At 50.0% G+C, this 15214-nt stretch overlaps 1 protein-coding gene across 1 annotated transcript; it reads left to right on the plus strand.

Annotated features, from left to right (window-relative positions):
- The first annotated feature begins 42 nt into the window (after positions 1-42).
- Positions 43-651, plus strand: LOC101098601 (histone H2A type 3). Its single transcript, XM_006927460.4, has one exon. The coding sequence runs from the start codon at positions 118-120 to the stop codon at positions 508-510; it is 393 nt and encodes a 130-aa protein (XP_006927522.1). The 5' UTR covers positions 43-117; the 3' UTR covers positions 511-651.
- Positions 652-15214: the final 14563 nt, after the last annotated feature.

Here is a 15214-nt window from a genome sequence, read left to right on the forward strand (position 1 = left end):
CAGATGAGGTCAACTCCACTACCTCCGGACCATATATAAGGGCTCAGGGGGGCTGGCGGCCTCGTTACTTTGGGTCTGTCTTCTCGTCTTTCTTCTCTCTCCGCGCCCGAGTTGGCAATGTCCGGCCGAGGCAAACAGGGCGGTAAGGCGCGCGCCAAGGCCAAGTCGCGCTCTTCTCGCGCGGGGTTGCAGTTCCCCGTAGGCCGCGTGCACCGGCTGCTCCGCAAAGGGAACTACTCCGAGCGGGTGGGGGCCGGCGCGCCGGTGTACCTGGCGGCGGTGCTGGAGTACCTGACTGCTGAAATCTTGGAGCTGGCGGGCAACGCGGCCCGCGACAACAAGAAGACGCGTATCATCCCGCGCCACCTGCAGCTGGCCATCCGCAACGACGAGGAGCTCAACAAGCTGCTGGGCCGCGTGACCATCGCTCAGGGCGGCGTCCTGCCCAACATCCAGGCCGTGCTGCTGCCCAAGAAGACGGAGAGCCACCACAAGGCCAAGGGCAAGTGAGGCTGCGGAGGCGGGCCGGCAACGGCCGTGTGCCCCGGGGGCCCTGTGACACCAAAGGCTCTTTTCAGAGCCACCCACGGTTTCAAGAAAAGAGCCACACTGACCACGCAGCTTTGTCTTACCAAGGCTGCGTCCTTTCGGGCGCACGGAGAGCCGGGTCCGAGGCACAATCCGGGAGCGGGTATGCGCACCGTGGCCTCCCGTGTTGTTTGCCGCAGGGAATGCTACCGGACACGTAGCCGCCCTTTGCGTTTGAATCTCACTCCTAAACTGCGCCTGGGGTCTTAAGTTAACCCGCTCACCGTGAAGGTATCTGTCGTTATCGGTGACCAGTTGCCTTGCACTCTGCAACGTGTCGTTCGGTCACATTTAGACACCCAAGTACAGGCTGTCTGCTTATCCCAGGCCTGGATAACAGGGCAGATTCACCTGCCTTTGAAAATAAGTCTAGTTGTTAGAATCCGCTATTTGCGGTTCTTATGGGTAACCCTTAAAGATTTACATTCTAGAACGTATGGTTGCTTGAGGGAGTGGATATTGCAAAGTTTTAGGAAACATGAGGTCGTTGGGAATTATGATCTGGAGATTGAGGTCTTGTAAAGAGTCTGTTCTAGAGGCGTTTACAACATTCAGAAAGAAAATTATGTTTTTAAACGAAGTGTAAACTTTTTAAAGAAAATCTTACTGTAAGTAGAATGACCAAAAGGATTTAAATTGTTCAGTCTGGGTTGGTCAAACATTAATTCGAGTCCCTTAACCTGATAACTAAAGTTAGAGAATAAAATAATTTGTACATTGAGTTTGGTCAGGAAGACCAGGTTGTTAGGATTAGATTATGTAATATATGAGTGGATATTTCAGAAGATGACTGTTTACACGAGCTCCTCACTCTGTAATAAAGGGGAGTTGGACATTCCCAAGGGTTCTGGTGAAGTCAAAATGTTAATAGCACCCACCTCATGGGGGAGAGGGATTAAGTGGTTAATTCATAATAATTCCTTTAAAACAATGTCTGGCATGTGCACAACACACACACACACACACACACACACACACACACACACAGCTTGATAACTGCTAGTTATTCCTAGTATCAAGATCTTTGCCATTTTCATTAATTTTTTTATTATTATCGCAATAAATGCAGGCCAGTAACACAATTCAGGAATATTATATAATTTATATTAAACTTAGTAAAATTAGGTCTACTCAAACCAGGGCTCCCTAGACACCATCTGGAGCTAACCACACATCTGCTGGTCTTGAGAAAATATCCTAGTGCTGTGAAAGTATTCGCACCAAGGATCTACAAACCCTGCTCTGACGGTGTGCATCTAAACACAGGAGTCTCCTGCAGCAGAGGTAGGTGGTGGACCACATTGCTAAGTGGGCAGCATTTCTGTGACACAAGCAAGGACTGTCCAAGAGACCATAGAGCCTTCTGGAGATGGATCCATTATGTTCAATTGTAGCATAAATTTTTGTTTATGCACTGATGTTCATGTAGGCCATTGTATGTCATCAAACCCCTCAGTGGTATTTAGGAAATGTTTTTTCAGGGCCAGCAAGGTTAGGTATGCCACGTATCCATGGAGTTCCCAATTTTTAATTTCTTAAATGGGACGTTGAGAGGGAGGCAGTGAGGTGGGTGGTGCTCACAGAAGCAGCCCTTCATCTGTTATCTCTAAGGCTGAGCTGTCCCCTGGAGATAACATTAAGCAACAAGAGCTATTCAATCTTTTTTTTAAGTTTATTTATTTTTGAGAGAGAGACACAGAGTGTGAGCCGGGGAGGGTCAGAGAGAAAGGGAGACACAGAATCCAAAACAGGCTCCAGGCTCTGAGCTGCCAGCACAGAGCCCGATGCAAAGCTCGAACTCACAGTGAGATCATGGCCTGAGCTGAAGTTGGACACTCAACCGACTGAACCACCCAGGTGCCCAAAGGACTATTCAATTTTCAATGATTTAAAATTAAATACAAGGGGTGCCTGGGTGGCTCAGTTGGTTGAGCCTTAGACTCTTGATTTCGGCTCAGGTTGTGATCTCACAGTTCATGAGATGGAGCCCCAAGACAGGCTCTGCTCTGACAGCATAGAGCCTGCTTGGGATTCTCTCCCTCCTTTCTCTCTCTCTCTCTCTCTCTCTGCCCCTCTCTCACGCATGTGCACTCTCTCAAAATAAATAAAACGTTAAAAAAATTTTTTAAATGAATTAAATTAAATTAAATTCTAGGATGCAGTTTCTTAGCCTCCCTAGCCACGTGTAGCCAGCAGCCAACGCATGGAACAGCACAGGTGGAGAAGCTCCATCATCGTGGAAAGGTCAGGTGGACAGCTCTGGTCTAAAGTTTAATCGTCTCTTGGGGGTTATCTGGTTCAGGAATGTGATGCAATATCCAGAGCTGCCTGCCTATGCAGGAGAAAGCCCATCAGACCCTCGCTTCAATAAGGAAGAGCCATATGGCCCAGCAATTGCACTCCCAGGTATACACAAGGACTCAGTTACTTGTACACGCACATTTACAGCGGCATTATGTCCCAAAGGTGGAGACAGCCCAAGCAAATGGATGAACAAAATGTGCTCTGTCCACACAGTGGAACAGCATTCAGCCATAAAATGAAGTGCAGCACTGGTACATGCTACCACGTGGATGACCTTCAAAGATATGATGTTCTGTGAGAGAGAAAGGTCACACAGGGTATGATGGCACTTATAAGAAACAGAACGGGGGTGCCTGGGTGGCTTAGTCGGTTGATCGTCCGACTTTGCCTCAGGTCATGATCTCACAATTCATGGGTTTGGGCCCCACATCGGCCTCTGTGCTAAACACTTGCTCAGAGCCTGGAGCCTGCTTTGGATTCTGTGTCTCCTCTCTCTGCCCCTCCTCTGCTCGTGCTCTGTCTCACTCTGTCTCTCAAAATAAATAAATGTAAAATAATTTTTTTTAACAGAAACAGAATGGACAGAGCCATAGAGATGGGAAGCAGATTAGTGGTGGCCAGAGGCTTCTCGGGAAGTGGGGAGGATGGCGGGGAGACTGCCAGCCTCTACAGAGCTTCAACACCTTCTCCATGCTCACTGTGTCAAGTCACATGCTCCCTTTCCCCATCCCTAGATCGTCTCCGTCATTCTCCCCATGTCCCTGTGGTATGAGCAGTTTACTGAGAAAGGTGAACCAAAGATGTACAAGGTCCCACAGGAAGAATGCAGAAACACCCATGCCCCCTGCCAGTAAACTGCTCCCAGCTTCTGGAATTCTCCACTCACCTCATCCAGGTCCCATAATTCAACTTGCCCCTCTCCTGGGCAAAGAGTCTGGCCCCAGCCCCAGCCCCACATCCATTCATTCTCGTCTTTTTACCGACGTTTTCAAGAATCTTCCAAGTGAGCAATCATGAAGGACCCCCTCAATTTCTGTGTTGGCTTAGAGCCTGAGTAAGAGCGTTGGGTACAGGCCTTGAGGTGGACTGGGTCACCCAGCTTGAGAGCTGTCAGGTCCGGGCTGCCCTGAGCTGTTCTGCCCACACGCTGCTCTGTCACATGGAGGTCCCAGACCTGGTCATCAGAATTTACCCTCATGTTCCCAGGAAGGGCAGTTTCCATGCATTGCTCACCAAGCCTCGCCAAGAATCTGCTTTTCCCTCATGCCCCTCCCCCCACCCCAGCAAAAGCTTGAAAAGTGCATCCTTCTCTCTGCCCACTTCCACTTCCTTCCTCATGAGTAATTTGGTCCCAGGCAGGATTCTGGGAGGACAGGTCTCTGGGGAGGCCAGTTCCTGATGCTTCCCTCCTCCCCAAGACAGTGGAGCCCATGACCTCCCCTCCGGCCAGTGCTGCCCTTCAGGACACCCTCTCTTACCCATTGCCGCGTCCTCAGCTTGCCACAGCCCCCGGCAGCCCTTCTGGGGGCCTGATCTGCCCGTTCTCTCCTGTGGGATGATGGATCAGCCCAAAATGTCCCAGCTGCTGGTCTGAGAATCAGTGGTTACAGCCGGGCTCCCCAGGAAAGCTGGTGGTTGGTGACCATGCTGAAGGCCAGATTGTGGGAACTTGGGATCAGCTGGGAGGGTATCATCTGAGGGGGTTATCTAGGGGGTCAGGGGAAGGGTCAGTGGTGGGGGGTGGTGTTAATCTGGTAGGTCAATGTGGAGTCAGCTGGGAAGACACTGGTCCAGGTGGCCTCTTTCACATGGCTGGGTACCTTGTTTCTTCTTGTATACAGTCTCTTTCCAAGGCTAATTTGGGCTTCCTTACACCATCCCTGGAGGACAGAGTCCCCTGGACCCCTGAGGCTCAGCCTGCACACTGTGACTCATACCCCATGCTGGGGTTCACAACAAGTCTCACTCCACGGTGCTGGGAACATCAAGAGCCACGCTGCCATCCACCACGGGTTCTGTGGCTCAGCTACGAGGCTTTCTCTCTCCTCCTGCTCTCAAGCCAGGGCATCAGTGGGGTCCGAACGTCGCAGCAGCTGTCTTCCAGGAGCCACAGGCTATCACCTCCTGATTGGGAGTTCCATCCTCTCCTGGCGGCCAGGCTGCACTCTGCCTCACCCCCCATGGCGGCACCTCCTCGTCTTCCCCAGGCAGACATGCCCTGTTGGAGACCATCAGCAATCCGGGAGTCTCGGGATGCAGTTCGTCTCCATGTCCCGGGTCCCACCCCTAGTGCCACCTCCCCCAAAATAGATATGACCCCGTTCTAATGTCCAGAACTTGTGAGTGTGATCTCATTTGGAGAAAGGGTCTTTGTAGTGTAACTTAAGGGCCCTGAGATGAGGTGGTCATCTGGACCACGCAAAGAACTCTCAGAACTCCACGCTGAAAAAATCACTCTTTGATTTGTGGACAGGCCAGGCCCCTCTTTTGCCATTCACCCTGTTCCCTGCATCCTAATTCTCTCAGCCTGGCTGCCACCTCCTGGAGTGACTTTTTGTTATAGTAGAATCTTCCATTCTGGTGGAGAAGACAAGGAAATAGAGGTGGCAGTGGGGGGGGGGGGGGGCAGGGTGGGGAGAGATGGATAAATTTCCTAAGATGTAAGTGTAGATAAAAGTGAGTAGAGGGGCGCCTGGGTGGCTCAGTCAGTTGAGTGTCCGACTTTGGCTTGGGCCCTGATCTCACAGTTCGTGGGTTTGAGCTTTGTGTTGGGCTCTGTGCTGACAGCTCAGAGCCTGGAGCCTGCTTCGGATTCTGTGTTTCCCTCTCTCTCTGTCCCTCCCCTGCTTGTGCCCTGTCTCTGTCTTTCAAAAATAAATAAATGTTAAAAAAAATTTTTTTTTAAGTGAGTAGAGTAAGTGGATCTTAAGGATAATAGAGACCGGAGGACCACGACACAAGGTAGTTAAACGTGAGGCACTAAATATTCATGATCACCAAGTATACTAGTAGACACTCAGCAATCGGGACCCCTGAGGCACTCGGTTTCCATTAGGTCTTAATCAGCTACATCTGGGGCTCTCCACAGGTGAGCCTGTCCCTGGGGGACCACACCTGTGTGCATCAGCCCAGCTGTCCTGGCGACCCCACCATCAGCGAGAAGGCTGAGGCAGCAGGGAGTGACAGGACACAGGACTTCCTGTGGCTCCCTGACATCTGTCCTAAGTTTGTCAGCTCACCCCATGTCTTCCACCTTGCTTCTGCTGGGAGTTTTTTTTTTTTTTAAGTTTATTTATTTATTTGGAGAGAGAGCATGCGAGATGGAGAGGGGCAGAAAGAAAGGGAGAGAGAGAATCCCAAGCAGGTTCTGAGGCTCTGTACACTCTGTGCAGAGCCCGAAGCAGGGCTTGAACTCCTTAACCATGTCATCATGTGAAATCATGACCTGAGCAGAAATCAAGAGTCTAACGCTCAACCAAATGAGCCACCCAGGCGCCTCTTTTCTGGGTCTTTTAAATGGATTTAATAAACCACCTGGTTTGAGGTTTCTGACAGGCCTGAGAGCTCTTCCGCGCAAAGCCCTGCAGTGAACTGGGGAGCACGTTAGTCTCCAGTGTCCCTCCACAGTGGTTGGAGGCTACCCCCAGGCAGGTGAGCGCGACAGGCCACTTAAATGGAAGCGCTGTGTTTCCTCCCCTCACTGCACTGGATAGTGTGGGCGACTCTCAGAGCCCCCCGAGAGCAGGAGAAACCCTGTCTGCCCTGATTCCCGAGGACACCCGTGCACTTGGGTGTCGCGGTCCCCAAACAGGTGTACCAGGCGCGCAGGCGTCCGCGTGTGACACATGGCGGTCTTCCTGCTTGTGAAATGCCATCTGCGCACGCCACGTGTGTGGCCCGAAGAGCTCCAGCTCCCTGGGAACAAAGCCCTTGAAAGCAGTCACTGCACGGAAGCCATCCAGAGACTGCGCACTGCCCAGAGCAGGAGCCGACTCCGGGTGTGGGTGGAAGTCACCCAGAAAAGAACATCAGGGCCTCAGGAATGAGGGCCACCCTCCTGCAGGCTCCCAGATGCGACAGAGCGGTTTGCAAAAGGACTTAAAAGGCGCGGCCTCTTCAGAGGCCATCGGGGAGAGAGGACTCCAGTGTTTTTGCTGAAATGCAAAAAGGGACGTGGGCTTGATGGTGTCGTTGGAAGCCGGGATCGCCATCTCCTGGCGGCTCCCAGAGGATGCGGCGCATGCGCTGGGCGTCCCTGGGCGTGCCGGGGACACGCGGCGCGGGGTGGTGCCCTGGCTGGCCTAGCGCCTCCCGCCGGTGGTGCCACGGCGGCAAGGCTCGAGCTCGCAGTCCTCGGTCCTGGAAGGCAGAGCTCCATAGGGAGGCTTGGCGAACTCCTGGGGGTGGCGCGGCTCGGGGGAGCCGCGGTGGTGGTGACAGGTGGCAGGGATGCAGAGGGGCGGGGATACAACGGCACAAAGGATGCAGGGGTACCGGGATGCTGGGGTGCAGGGGAGCAGGGAGCTGGGGATTCCGCGCTGCTTGCACGTGAGGGCGGAGGGACGGTTGCGGACTGCTGCTGGAGCGCGCGCGCCGAGGCTGACAGTGGCTTCGGAGGCTCCGGGTCCTAGTCTCTGGGTGAAGACCCGAAGCCTTTGAGGCCCCTGTTTATGCTCGGGCACGTGTCCCGGTTGGTCGTTTCAAAAGCCCTGGGGCCAACCGCCCTAGAGGCGATTTCGCCCTGGTGGCCTTGGGATGCTGACCGCCTCGCCGCTGCTCCTCTGGGCTCCGAATCCCGGATGCTGACCGCATTGTGCAGACTGGAGGTCTCTGATTTCTCGAAGGGGCGCGCATTCCATGGATGCAAATGACTAGGTGCGTTCTCCCCGAAAGGGATGCCTGGGTCGGCGGGTCCGGACGGCTGGCGGAGGCCTTTGCGCCGGTGCGCGCAGGAATGGCGCGCCCCCAGCACGCCCAGGAATGGCGCGCCCCCAGCACGCCCCCTGCAGGTCGGCTGTCCCCTCGCCGCTTCCCCTGTGCACCTATCTCCTCCTCCCCTATGCTCCGCGCGCATTTTGTTTTCCTGGTTCCTTCCCGGGAGGAATCCGCGCATGTGCACAGCTGAACGTTGTGGATGCACAGCTGAACGTTGTGGATGCACACATTTTTAAGAACCAAATACGCTTATGTATCAACGCTTTCCTTTATACCAAAATCGATAACAAGTCAACACAATCTTCTTACATCGTTTAACTTTTTTTTTTCAGTTTTAAAAATGTTTATTTATTCTTGACGGCGAGAGAAACAGAGTGCAAGCTGGGGAGGGGCAGAGAGGGAGACACAGAATCCGTAGCAGGCTCCAGGCTCTGAGCTGTCGAGCCCAGCGAGAGGCTCGAACCCACAAACCATGAGATCAGGACCTGAGCCGAAGTCGGACCCTCAACCGCCTGAGCCACTCAGGCACCCCTTCATGACAATTAATAACACAGATGACGTCCAGGAGCTGGATGCACACCTGACAGTGGCTCTGGGGGCAGGGCAGTAGTAAGTGCTGCTTCTGTCAGGTCCATGATATGTGTGCATGTTGACTCGGCCATTCTTGTTCCTCTTGTTCACTGTCCTCTCCTCATGGTGATGTGCATGTCCCTCCTATGAAGACAGATTGATCTCCAGAGTCCTGTAATCACTGGGGGGTCCTCTATAATTTCCAGACCTCTGGTCGACCCAAGTGAGCACAGGGTAGAAACAAAGGAGACATATTTCTTTTTTTTTTTTTTTTATGTTTATTTTTGAGAGAGAGAGACACACACCCTGAATGCAGGAGGAGCAGAGAGAGAGGGAGACACAGAACCAAAGCAGGCCCCAGGCTCTGAGTTGTCAGCACAGAGCTCCATGTGGGGCCCGAAACCACAAACCTTGAGATCATGACCTTAGCCACAGTCAAACGTTTAACTGACTGAGCCACCCAGGCATCCCAAAGGAGACATAGTTCTATGCCCACAGTTCTGGAGGCCATGTCCGCATGTGCATGACCACTGATTCAAGGGAAAAGACATGTTCGTCATTACCAGGAGACCACTGCCACTTTGCCATTGTTTTCCTGCCACCCATGCAGTTTTCCCTGACACAAAACCACCAACAATGACAAGAACTGTCCTTGGGGCACTCCAGCAATTAAGCATCTGACTCTGGCTTCCTGCTCAAGGCATGATCTCAAGGTTCATGAGGTGGGGCCCTGAGTTAGGCTCTGTGCTGACAGGGCGGAGCCTGCTTGGGATTTTCTCTCTCTCCCTCTCTCTGTCCCTCCCTCAGTCGACTGTCTGTCTCTCTCAAATAAATAAACTTAAAAAAAAAAAAAGAACCTTCCTTTCTTCCACATGACTTTTTATGTGGCCTTTCGCATGTACATTGTGTCCTCAGATTCGCTCCATTTAGCAATACAGATTCAAGAAAAGTCATCAATGTGCTGTTTACTTAGTTTCCGATCATGACAGCAGGTGGGTCTACCCTGTGCTAAATCTCTCTGTGCTGCTTTGAGTTCAGCGAATGTTCCCCCATGTGTAACCTTTCCCCCCACCCCTGCCTCACTCCCAGGAGTCAGCCACCCTGCTCCGCTGACCTGGGGTGTGGCCACAGGTGGCAGGCCCAAAAAACCGCCCCTCAGCCAAATATTCTCTTTATCAAGAATCCACGATTATTACCCTGTGTGGGAGAAGGGAGGAAATCAATGATCTCCAGAGGAGGGGCTTTCCCTAGATTATCCTGGGCCTCAATGTAGTCACATGTCTCCCTTCTTCTTCTTCTTCTTCTTCTTCTTCTTCTTCTTCTTCTTCTTTAGTTTATTTTTTGAGAGAGAGAGCAGGGAATGGGGCAGAGAGAGGGAGAGAGAGAATCCCAAGCACGCTCCTCACTGTCAGCACAGAGCCCGATGCGGGGCTCTCGAACTCATGAACCATGAGATCATGACCTGAGCCAAAATCAAGAGTCGGATGCTCAACCGACTGAGCCACGCAGGCACCTCCCAACATGTCTCCTGGTAGGAGAAAGGCAGAGGGAGTGTGGACACACACAAGCGGAAAGGTGAACATGGAGGCAGAGATTGGGATCATGTGGGCACAAGCCAAGAGAGCCCCGAGGAGCTGGAAGAGACAGGAAGGGCTCACCCCTAGAGCCTCCAGAGGGAGCGTGGCTCTGTGACACCTTGATGTTGGACTTCTGGCCCCCAAGCCCAGGAGGGTAGGGGAGCCCCTGTTGTAAGACCCCCAGGTTGTGGTAGTTCCTTAGGGCAGCTCCAGGAAGCTGACCCACCACGGGTTCCCCCTGGCTGATGGCAGGTGGGGCGGGGGGGGGGGGGGAGGAGGACCAGAAGCTCCCTTTCTGGAGCAAGGGCTTCTGGTGCAGCGACCCAGGTGCTCCTGTCCTGCACCAGAGACCCACACGCCCCAGAGAAGAGTGCTCCCCGATGCCAGACAGGGAACATGTGAGTCAGGATATTAATAATAATAACAAGATCAGAAAAGATCTTGGCTTATTTACTAGTAGGGGTGAAAGACAAAAGAGCATTGATTCTAGGTTTTATAATCCAGGATTCTCAAGAGACACAGAAGCTATAGTATATATACAGACAGATCTATTTTAAGGAATTGGCTCACGTAATTGTGATAGTGGTGACTCTGAAATCCATGGGGCAGGCTGGGGACCCAGGAAAGAGTTGACAATATAGGTCTGCCTAAAGGAAATCTGAGGTCACTAAGGTGAGTCCAAATCCAGTATGCCTGGTGCCTTTGTTTTATTTGTTTTGAGAGAGAAATTGAGCAGGAAAGGGGCAGGGAGAGAGGGAGAGAGAGAGAGAATCCCAAGGAGGCCCTGCACCGTCAGCACAGAGCCTGAAGCATGGCTTGAACCCACAAACTGGGAGATCATGAGCTGAGCTGAAATCTAGAGTTGGATGCTTAACTGACTGAGCCACCCAGGAGCCCCATGACTGGTGCCCTTTTGAAAAGAGATTAAGACACACACACACACACACACACACACACACACACACACGGAGGGATGACCTTGTGAGGACACAGGGAGAAACAGCCATCTATACGCCAGGGAGAGGAGGCCTGGGAAGGGACCAGCCCCACCCCCGCCTGGATCCCAGACTCCCTGCCTCCAGGCCTGGGAGACAATACATGTGTGTTGTTCACGCTGCCCAGGCTGGGGTATCTGTTATGTCAGCCTTAGCAAATCAATACACAGGGACTCTGGCTCAATGCTCAGCTCATGCTCATGGTTTTATAAGACTGCTTTGCTACTGCACACAGTCGCATGGTCGACACCAAATGAACAACGCTTTTTTAAAATTTTAAAGAGAAAGGAAAAGAGTTCTATTTGAGCCCAAATTGGGACAGCTGCCTAGATACACAATCTTCACAAGGAAGAGAGTGGTCCATGGAAGGGACATTTGGTACAGGGTTATATATGCTTTTTTACATGAAGAATCATAAGTCATCATGGTGAAGCACACTCCAGAAAGTCACAGATTTTATCTTATATTTTTAGTATGTGCAAGGCTGTGTGACTTTAACCTTTTTTAAAAAGTGTTTATTTATTTTTGAGAGAGAGAGACAGAGAGACAGAGCATGAGTGGGGAGGAGCAGAGAGAGAGAGAGAGGGAGACACAGAATCCAAAGTAGTTGTCAGCATAGAGCCGGCCTCAGGACTTGAACCCAGGAGCCATGAGATCATGACCTCAGCCGAGGTCAGACACTTAACCAACTAAGCCACCCAGGTGCTCCTGTATGACTTTAATTTTAAAAACCAGGGAGGTTTTTGTTTTTCTTATCTTTGTGTTTGGAGTGTTCCTTTTTGTTGTGTTTTGTTTTGTTTTGTTTTGTTTTGTTTTGTTTTTTAACAAAGCAGACATACAGAAATAGACACCACACTTTGAGGTTTTGCCGAATCATTATGGCTATGGTAAATGTTAAAGTATAGCTTCCCTGGGACCCCAGGATTGGGGCCCACAAACATTAAAAGTTGAAACAGTTCTTCATCAATGCTTATAAGCTCTGTGTAGGATACTGTTGAGAAGTTTTATTACTGCTTATCATCTGGAAGACAGGATCTTCCTGTGTCATCAGGATGATGAGTGTGATTAATTATATCCCTGAAATATCATACAAAATTCTTTCAGTCAACTGGGATGGCATAGGAACTCAGGGAAATATTTATGCATGAAATTATACAATATTTTGGATTTTATTTTTCAAAAGAATCTGAGCAAGAGAAGGAAAGACGTATAAAGTCAAAATTGGTCTTCAGCTGATAATTGTTGAAATCTAGTCCACCTGACTATTTTGTCTACCTTTGTATGTGTTTGAAATTTTCCAGTTTTATAAAGAAAAAAAAAACAGTTATTTAACACATTATAGTTGACCCTTAAACAACACAGGTTTATGGGGTGCCTGGGTGGCTCAGTAGGTTAAGGCATCCGACTTTGGCTCAGGTCATGATCTCGCAGTCCGTGAGTTGGAGCCCTGCGTCAGGTTCTGTGCTGACAGCTCAGAGCCTGGAACCTGCTTCAGATTCTGTGTCTCCCTCTCTCTCTGCCCCTCTCTGCTCATGCTCTGTCTCTCTCTCAAAAATAAACAAACAATAAAAAAATAAATAAATAAATAAAAATAAATTAAAAACAACACAGGTTTAAACTGTGCAGGTCCACTGATACATAGATTTGTTTTTTAATATAAACACAATACAATACTATAAATGTTTTTTCTCTTTCTTATGATTTTATTAATAACATTTTCTTTTCTCTAGCTTTATTGTACAAATACTGTATATAATACATATAACATAGAAAATGCATGTTAATTGACTGTTAATGTTTTTGGTAAGGATTCCCATCAACAGCAGGCTGTTTAGTAGTTAGGTTTTGGGGGAGTCAAAAGTTATACATTAATTTTCAACTGCTTAGGGGATCAGCACCCTAAACCCTGCCTTGTTCAAGGGCCAAGTGTATTTTTGTTTTTCTTGAGTCTGAACCACAGACTTTTTTTTTTACATTTTTTCCAATATATGAAATTTATTGTCAAATTGGTTTCCATACAATACCCAGTGCTCATCCCAAAAGGTGCCCTCCTCAATACCCATCACCCACCCTCCCCTCCCTCCCACCCCCCATCAACCCTTAGTTTGTTCTCAGTTTTTAAGAGTCTCTTATGCTTTGGCTCTCTCCCACTCTAACCTTTTTTTTTTTTCCTTCCCCTCCCCCATGGGTTTCTGTTAAGTTTCTCAGGATCCACATAAGAGTGAAACCATATGGTATCTGTCTTTCTCTGTATGGCTTATTTCACTTAGCATCACACTCTCCAGTTCCATCCACATTGCTACAAAGGGCCATATTTCATTCTTTCTCATTGCCATTGAACCACAGATTTTTTTTTTAATTTTTTTTTTCAACGTTTATTTATTTTTTGGGACAGAGAGAGACAGAGCATGAACGGGGGAGGGGCAGAGAGAGAGGGAGACACAGAATCGGAAACAGGCTCCAGGCTCTGAGCCATCAGCCCAGAGCCTGACGCGGGGCTCGAACTCACGGACCGCGAGATCGTGACCTGGCTGAAGTCGGACGCTTAACCGACTGCGCCACCCAGGCGCCCCTGAACCACAGATTTTTAAGGTCCCCTTATTTATCATGACCCTGATCATAAGGTCATAATGAAAACCATGGCCACACATGTGTTAAGCATACATCCTGGGAGGATGTAACTTTATTACTGCCCTCATTTCTTTCCAGTGAGAGTAGACATATTCTGCTGTGAATACATTTTGTACCCATGTGTAACCCTAATGTCTGTTTGCTCCAACTTCCCATGCATGCCCCCAGATTGTCCTATTCGTTCACTCAAGCAAGAAAAATATTCCCACCTTGCAAAAACTCAGACCTAACAGTGCCTTCTTTTCCACGTTAGGGCTCTCTGGCACACCTGAGTTTCATCAGGTCGTTTTTCTGAAAAAGAAAACGAAGTAAAAGGTGGCTTCCAGCTTTGTTATATCCCCTTTGATTGAGCCATCTGTGAAGGTCCATGTGGAGATGTGAACCCTGCTTACACGTATGAGTCCACCTAGGGAAGAATGAGCTTTATTTTTACTACATAACCTCCCCGATTTGAATAATAGACGACTAAGTAGGTCCCAAGGGAAAATCTGTTTATAGGTGTCTACAGTAGGCCGACTGCAGCCCCTACCCTCACCCGCCCCTGCAGGACCTGTCACAGGGCTAAAGGGACTTTGCAGCTGTCATTAAGGCTACAGATTGAAGATAAGGGGGTCATCCTGGATGTCCCCCATATAATCACAGGCGCCTTAAAGGCAGAGAGGAAGAAAGACGCCGCACGGAAGTTGGACAGATTGGAAACAGGAGGGGGATGTGACCCGCCCCTGCTGGGGGCACCTGGGTCACCAGAGCGGGACTGTGGGCAGGGTGTGGGCGAAAAGAGCCCACACGCAGTCAGCTAGGAAAGGAAGCCTGGGGGCGATAATCCAGAGCCCCAGGGAGGAAAGCAAGGTTGCGGACACCTTGATGTGAGCCCCTGAGCCTCCACAGAGGACCCGGTTGAGCCTCGACCTCCACTGGCAGAACCGCAAAAGAATAACTAGGCTTTGTTTTAAGCTGCTATTTTGGGAGGTAATTTGATACGGCAGCAATAGGAAACCAATATGAAATATTTTTATTTTTATTTATTTTTATAAAGTCTATTTTCAAAGTAGCTGGGAAGGTTTGAGTAACAGAGAGGGTCTTGGAATTTACCGCAGAAAAAAAGCAGCCCCCTTGCAGCTAGTGAGCCTGGGGATCTGGGCGTTTCCATCCTTCTAACACCAGCCACATCTCGCCGTCACTCCCTCCCAGAGCAGAAATGCGTTTCCAGTGCAGATGGCGCTGGTCCTAGAAAAGGTGGATGGCACCCCGGTACTATTTATATGGATTATATGCAAATGAGGAATTGGGCAAACGCAACATGTGATTGGATCAAAGAACATTTTTAAATAGCCAGAGGCAGTGCGGCTGTCTGATTGGATAAAATTGCTGGGGATGTCAGCCAGTCAGAACACAGATATCCCCAGAAGCCTTCCGAATACCGCTCCGGCCAGGCACTCCCAGGATGGGTTACTGGCATGAGTTGGAGACTTTCCCACCTGGGGAAATCTGTAAACATAACCCGTGATGTTGATGGTAAATTCACGATTCCTCATTGTCCTAAAACACGTAGCTCTCAAAGCCCAGCAAGACGTATAGGTGAAATCTATCATTCCTCGAGTATCAAAGAAGTCA

The sequence above is a fragment of the Felis catus genome, chromosome A1 (genome assembly GCF_018350175.1).
Source record: "Felis catus isolate Fca126 chromosome A1, F.catus_Fca126_mat1.0, whole genome shotgun sequence".
In the NCBI taxonomy this organism is placed as follows: domain Eukaryota; kingdom Metazoa; phylum Chordata; class Mammalia; order Carnivora; family Felidae; genus Felis; species Felis catus.